Below are 7,168 nucleotides of genomic sequence, written 5' to 3'. Positions count from 1 at the left end.
ACAAATATATTGGAATTTTTGGCTTTTTACTAGAGAGAAGATCACACATTTACATAGGGAAATGTGCTGATTAATCTGGTTCAAATTAAAGAAGGCTACTAAAATTTTCCTTGATGGCAACTTGATTTCAGCCTAATATTTTCTAATAAAAGTTGATCCCAATGGGGATAGTGTTCTATTGAGTAATTGACATCTTGTATTTATTATTATTTATTATAAACGAAAAGTAAAAAATATACATTAATTTGTTAGAGGTTAAACGTGCTCCCAGTAATCAGTTGACCTGACCTGTACATGTGATAAATCACTTTACTATGATTTTAGTTCATGGCGCAAATTATTTACATAACAATAACAACATCCACTCCTTTTTCACCTAGGGAATCAATCTTCTTCTGAGAACTGTTGCCCATCATTTATCAAGCAAAATATAGCGGAGATTTTGAATCTAGTAATCTCTCATTAATACCTCACTCCTGGTTTTATAATTTCTGTGACTGATGCAGCTTTAACCAAACCGGTAAGATTAAGATACGATTGAGTAGGAAATATATTGAGAGGACGTCAAATGAAGCGAGTCGCCAGTTGGAGAAAAATCTAAACGGAGAGTTCAAGTCTAGTTAATATAATCCCATTTGACTTGATATTCTAACGTAGGCAACATACTAATGCCGAATGTTCAACTTTTTTTTTACCTACCTCAGCACACAACATTAGACACAGCCTAATTAACACAATCACTGTAGCGCCCCTTGAGTACTCCTATCAAATAGAAGCTCACGTATTTCTCACGAGTCAAAACCTTCATGTTTCATAGCCTTAATCAAATAGAGGGACTGGGAGAGATCTCCCACAAAAGATCGATGGGTCACATCCAAAAAGTTGAAAAGGAAACACACCCAATGGTAAAAGGATCAAATTTAATGGAAAAAATTCCCTTGCATCCAAAAGTCACTACACCAATCAATCCATGCACCTAACTAAAACTCCAATTGACTAAGGCCATGTTAGGTTGCATAATAACAATGCTGAAAGCGTGATAAAAGCCTGACTTTTGCCAGGCTTTAAGCCAAAATCGTCTTTTTAAGAGGCGATTTTGGCTTAATTGTCAGGCTTTCAGGCTTTTTCTTTTACAACCAAACGGGGCCTAAACTCATTTTAGAGGTAAGCCCACATTAGGTGACCCGATCCCAAGTTCCCCAAGAGTAGCATACAACAACGATACCAACAAATAACCTATAACTTTATTAATATATATTTGCTTCTCCAAATTAATTACATTCCCACGCAAAATACACCGTATCGTGGCAATACCAATAACATAGCTAGAGCCAATGCATAGATAGGACGAGAGGCCGTTTAAAGACGGCCATCCATCTAGAGAGAGAAATTAGAGAGAGAGAGATTTAGAGGCTCATTGCTCGATCTCTAATGACTCTAATTGAGAGCCGGCCAAGATAAAATTAGCCAATTGGCTAAAGTTCCAAAAAAGTGCCCTCTGCCGCCCCCACACCCTTCTATTGTTTCCCCTTTAAAGCTCTACGCTCTTCAGGACTTAGTCATCTCTCTCCCCCCCTAGCCTCTCTCTAAAACAAATCTCTTTTCTTCTCTCTCTCTCTCTCTCTCTAATATCTTAATTTGGTTAATTAAGAGCTAGCTAATGGCAAAGAGCAAGGGCACCAACAATGAGAACAGCAACGGTGACAACACCGTTAACAACAATGGCGCTAAAGTGAAGAGAAAGAGGAAGAGTGTACCAAGAGAATCTCCTTCACAACGCAGCTCCATTTATAGAGGAGTCACAAGGTTTATATATATATATATATGATTTCTCTTTTCGATTTTTTTTATTTTATTTTATTACTTCACTGTTTTTATTTTTTTGAATTGCGTACTGACCGCTATCGATATAGGCATCGATGGACGGGGCGATATGAGGCTCATTTATGGGATAAGAATTGTTGGAACGAATCTCAAAACAAAAAAGGGAGACAAGGTTCTATAAAATTTTTTTTTCTTATTTTCCGGTGTTTTGTTTTCTACATAATCAAATTTTGGTTTAATCAAGTTCTAATTATATATGTTTGTTTTTTTTCTTTTCCATTTGGTTGGCGAAATCCAATCTATACAATGCAGTTTATCTGGGTAGGTTTGATTCATTGCTTATATATATTATCTCACTAGATAATTTCCAATTTTGTTAATATTAGTTTTTTTTTAATTTTGAAAAAAATAAATTAATTTACAGGTGCGTATGATGATGAAGAAGCTGCAGCTCATGCCTATGACTTAGCTGCATTGAAGTACTGGGGCCATGACACCATACTCAACTTCCCGGTACCATTAATTTTTTCTTTTACGTGTTTTTCCACCTTTTTTGCATTAAATGATTCACATGTTCCTTTATTATTGTTGCCTAAAAATTTACTACTATCTTAAACATTTTTGTTTAATGAAGATATATAAAATCAAGTAATTTGTTAACTAATTTTCAGTTATCTACGTACCAAGAGGAGCTCAAGGAAATGGAAGGGCAGTCGAAAGAAGAATATATTGGGTCCTTAAGGAGGTAATTAAGGGAAAATTAACTTAAACTGCTCATACTATATCTCAATTAGTATGATCATATGTTTAGTAACCATATGTTTAATATTGCAGGAAGAGCAGCGGATTCTCAAGAGGAGTATCAAAGTATAGAGGAGTGGCAAGGTATTAATTTTCAACTTTTTTTTTTGATGAAATAAAAAATATATAAAGTTCAATGAAAATTAAGTTAGAATAGAAATGTTGTTTTTTGGGCTTTAGTTAGGTATGATTTGGTAAACGGTAGTGGAATCTTTGGAATTATTCCTAATCATCCATAGTAATCAAATTATAGTGGATAAGTTTTGACTATTAGTGCTTAGGAGTACTAGGGTTTGTTGAGATTTTAAGGTGCGAGCTTTGACAAATTCTTCCTTTATTGTAGGTTTCGGTTCTTCATAGTTGGTTACCTTACCTACAAATGTTCTTGTTTGTTAGGAATACGAATTATATCTCATCCTCACTTTTGTTGTGTACCCTCTTTGATTAGTTGATCTTTTCTAGTAAGGAATCTAACAAAAAATCTCATATAATATCGGATAAAATGATATGACCTATACCATACATGGGTGGTTAGAGTAGTGACTATTCAATAAATAGTGTAAATCACCTCCTTTCTCTGGGGATGGTTCTGATGAGATCCTTACTGGATCTTTTCTAGTTCTCGTTTGATGAAATAAACTAATAACTTGTCATGTAAGAGCTATGGAACTCAAATCTCATTTAATTCTTTTAGGGACATTTTTATGGTGACAAAAAAATATGAATAAAACAACAATATTACTATAAGTAACAAAATTCGAAATAAGTACATATACATAAATCATAGTTTAATATTTTGAATAACATAATTTATTTTAAAATCTTTTGTAATTTTTTCAGATTAACTTTTTATTGTTTAATTTTGACAAGAAGTTTTTTATATTTTTTTATTTTAACTATGTGCAGACATCACCACAATGGAAGATGGGAAGCAAGAATTGGTCGTGTATTCGGCAACAAGTACCTATACCTTGGAACATACGGTATATAAAAAATATATATATATCTTTATGAGCATTTCCTATATCCTTTTATAATTTTCAATAACAAATATATTAAAATTTTATACTCGTTGACATGAAAAATTCTATTCGGAATATTTCGGAGTCTGTAGTTCCACAAGAAAACAAATAATTATAATTGGAGGATCTATATATGCATGAAAAGCTACGTGTGAGAGAATTCAATTATATGTATCTAAATAGCCAAGTCCCTGAATTTGGATGACTTATGGAAGCCATGGATTTGATTCTCCCTTAAGCTTATTGCTAGACGGTAGGAGAATCCCATATCCAAAAAAAATTGAAGTTAGAAAGAACCCTTGGAATCAAAATAGAATTTTCACCCCTTTTACTGAAAAACAGCTCTTAAATGCAACTACATATGGAAAATGAAAGATATGTAAGCCAACTATTATGACCTCTTAAATGGGCTATAAAAACAATTCTAAACTACTACAATATTGTTGCTCTACATTGTCTCTTGCACTGTTGTCCATCTACTTAATTATATTTGGTAGCTTCATATGCAAAAAAAGAAAATAAAATAATACCACGTTGATTTAATTAGGTTGGGCAATTAGGGCCCCATTAACCTCCTCACTTTAAATCTTCCATCGAACTATTTCAAGTAGTACCGGCCCATCGGGGATCTATCGATCAGGATAGTCGGGTGGATTTGCTTCCTGATCAACGGTCTCAAGTTCGAATATCTTGTCTGCTTTCTTGGAATTGGAATTAATGAATTTGAGATGTTCACGTACAATTTTCAAAGATTTTCTTGAAAGAATTGAGTCCTCCTGATCATGATGAGGGATTTTCTTAGTTCGGTTTTTCTATAGAGTGCCCATGGGTACTCTATAAGAGAGGAGAGAGATAGAGAGAAATGAATAACTCATGCCCCCTGATTTGTATTAATTTCTGTGCATAATTCATTTCTCTTTTTCTCTCTCCTCTCTTATAGAGTGCCAAAAACCGTTAAGCAATAGGAACTATTTCAAAGATATTTATCAGTGAGCTATAGGAGAATCCAAGTCAATAAAATCTAGTTAGTTAGAAGTAGGAAGCAATAAAAACCTACCAACCTCTCAACTGTTCTTTGCACCATAGTTTTATGGTAACCTACTGGCATCCCATCAAAACCCAGTCTTACGGTAAGCTACTAACAACCAGCGAGTGCTTGACATTATTGAATTCGTGCCTTTTGTTAAGTTCTTTTTTGTTTTAATTGACATCAACCATAGCAGCTCATTATTGCTCAATTACTTCCAAGAGTCCAGAGAAACAATCAGGTGGTTCGCATCTAGTACTCAGTTAATGATGTTCCAAAGTACACACACACACAGAGGGGGAGAGAGAGAGAGAGAGAGAGAGAGAGAGAGAGAGATTACTCAAATTGTGTAATTAGAACCTGTTACAATATAAAATTATAACTCTCAATCCTTATTACAACTTCAGGGATTTGGTACAGTGGTATTATCCTTTGATCCTTTGACGGGACATAAAAAGATAGAAAACTCAAACTTTGATTAGTAAACTGATCCAAGCATTTATCCCCTTGACAGTAATTTACTAGATAGTTTCTCCCGGCTTTTACTTATATATATAATGTGGCCTATAATTGAACAGGTTTAGAGTACAGGTTTTAAGGGGGGGCATATCATGTGGTGCTCAAAAACCATTCTAAAGTTTTTCATGTATTCTTGCTAGGTGACCAAAAACTCCCCTAAATTAAGTTCCATCTTGAAATATGCAATATGTGTGCTCAAATACTTTAAGCATTTCGATAATTGCAGTCAATAAAACTCCTTAATTAGCATCTAATAATTGATCCGTTTGATATCGGCTGCAGCAACTCAGAAAGCAGGCCGGCACGCCTACGACCATGGCGGCAATCGAATTACCGCGGCCTCAATGCAGTCACAAACTTCGATCTTAGCCGATACATAAAATGGCTCCGCCCTAACCCCGAAAACCCTAGCCCTACTCTCAACTCTATTCCTAACGTTAACCCCGTTGACGATCACGATTTCACGTTCCAACCTCGACAACAACAACAACAACAACAAAACAAACAGCTGCAACTGCATTCACAACAACAGAATACTGCAGATATCCCCTCATCACTCCCACAGCCTCGTCCGACCCCAAATGCGTCATCTGCCCTCGGCCTCCTCCTCCAATCACCGAAATTCAAGGAGATGCTCGAGAGGACTTCGGCCATTGGTGGGCCATCGTCACCGCCAGAGTCAGAAAATAGACCGTCCAGGTGCAGTTTTCCCGATGATATACAGACTTACTTCGAGTGTCATGATGTTGGCAGCTCCGCTGACGGAGATGAAGATGCCATATTTGGAGATCTTAACACTTTTGTGTCTCCGATATTTCAATGCGAGCTTGATGCATGAAAGCTGCGTTATTGCAGACGTATCAATATTTCTTTCCTATAAAGAATTATATTCATTGATCTCTTCCTCCTCTTTGTAGGTTTTGTGAATAGGAGGCAATGGGGGAGAGAGAGAGAGAGAGAGAGTTGATATATATGTTTAGGACAAAGTTGCTGATGATTGGTTTATTTGTTTTTCACAAATAATGTAGATAGATATTTGTTATGGCGAATTCTTCAAATGAGGAATTATATATGGGAGATTGATTAATAAGTTATTTTGGATTTTTATAACAATATATGTAGAGCATTGTTATGATCATTTAAATGTTAGTTTTCCTCGCTTTACATGGGCTGTTTAGTAAATTTTATCAAATAATGGAAGGTTTCAAGAAAAAGAAATGCGTCGCTAAACAGAGTACTGGAAAATACAAACTATATGTACATCTTATTGAGCGACAGTTCATTAAACAATTAATGTCGTAAATCGAAAGTAATTAAGCGTCTAGTTTTCGATAGTGAAGAGAGTCCAACTCTTCATTTAATTTCTCTCCTGTGCATTTATAAATCTTGTCTGCATATGCATGCCCTTTTCTTTGTCATCAATAACAAAGCAAAAATACATAGAACATTCAATTATCATTTACAATGACTTTTCCTTATATTTTCTTTGCAAATGAAAAAAAGTTAGAAGCTAATATAGAATCGCCTTAAAAGGGAAAATTGTAAGATTCAACTTAACAAAATCTTAATCACACATTTTATGGTAAAAGTATAAAATTATAACTCTGAAAGGAGGGATCTAAAGATGCACAAACGACTACTCTAAGGTTAGACTCATGTACGTATACCTGAATAGAATAATGTGTATCATATGACATGAGAGTACCCATGTACAAAAACGTGATGAAGTAGATTAAGAGATTATTTTTTCTTTTACTACTTTTTTTTTTGAAGAAAAAAACAGGGCCATAAGCCCTATTCATGTATATATATGCAAAATATAAGGAGGGTAAGAATTTACATAAACAAATCTATGGAAGGTGAAGGTAGGAGGGACAAATGGAAGATGTGAACTACCGAGAGAGGGCCTTGTCGTCACCAATAAGGAAACATCTTCATTGTTCCGACCCACTTACCAAAAGGAAGAACAAATAAG

The 7,168-nt window shown here is 34.9% G+C and overlaps 1 protein-coding gene across 1 annotated transcript; it reads left to right on the top strand.

The window, feature by feature from the left end:
- On the top strand, positions 1,384-6,287 carry LOC109840541 (AP2-like ethylene-responsive transcription factor At1g16060). Its single transcript, XM_020409218.1, has 8 exons — positions 1,384-1,806; positions 1,914-1,996; positions 2,137-2,145; positions 2,249-2,337; positions 2,496-2,569; positions 2,659-2,709; positions 3,532-3,610; positions 5,480-6,287. The coding sequence occupies exons 1-8, from the start codon at positions 1,661-1,663 to the stop codon at positions 6,029-6,031; spliced, it is 1,083 nt and encodes a 360-aa protein (XP_020264807.1). The 5' UTR covers positions 1,384-1,660; the 3' UTR covers positions 6,032-6,287.

The sequence above is a fragment of the Asparagus officinalis genome, chromosome 5 (genome assembly GCF_001876935.1).
Source record: "Asparagus officinalis chromosome 5, Aspof.V1, whole genome shotgun sequence".
Lineage (NCBI taxonomy): Eukaryota > Viridiplantae > Streptophyta > Magnoliopsida > Asparagales > Asparagaceae > Asparagus > Asparagus officinalis.
This window is presented reverse-complemented; position numbering and strand designations above follow the sequence as displayed.

What these genes read in the sequence shown, in the direction of transcription:
- LOC109840541 (XM_020409218.1), top strand. Translation starts at nt 1,661, where the DNA reads ATGGCAAAGAGCAAGGGCACCAACAATGAGAACAGCAACGGTGACAAC. An exon ending in TATATTGGGTCCTTAAGGAG is followed by an intron (nt 2,570 to 2,658) that starts GTAATTAAGGGA and finishes TTAATATTGCAG; the next exon opens with GAAGAGCAGCGGATTCTCAA. An exon ending in AAGTATAGAGGAGTGGCAAG is followed by an intron (nt 2,710 to 3,531) that starts GTATTAATTTTC and finishes AACTATGTGCAG; the next exon opens with ACATCACCACAATGGAAGAT.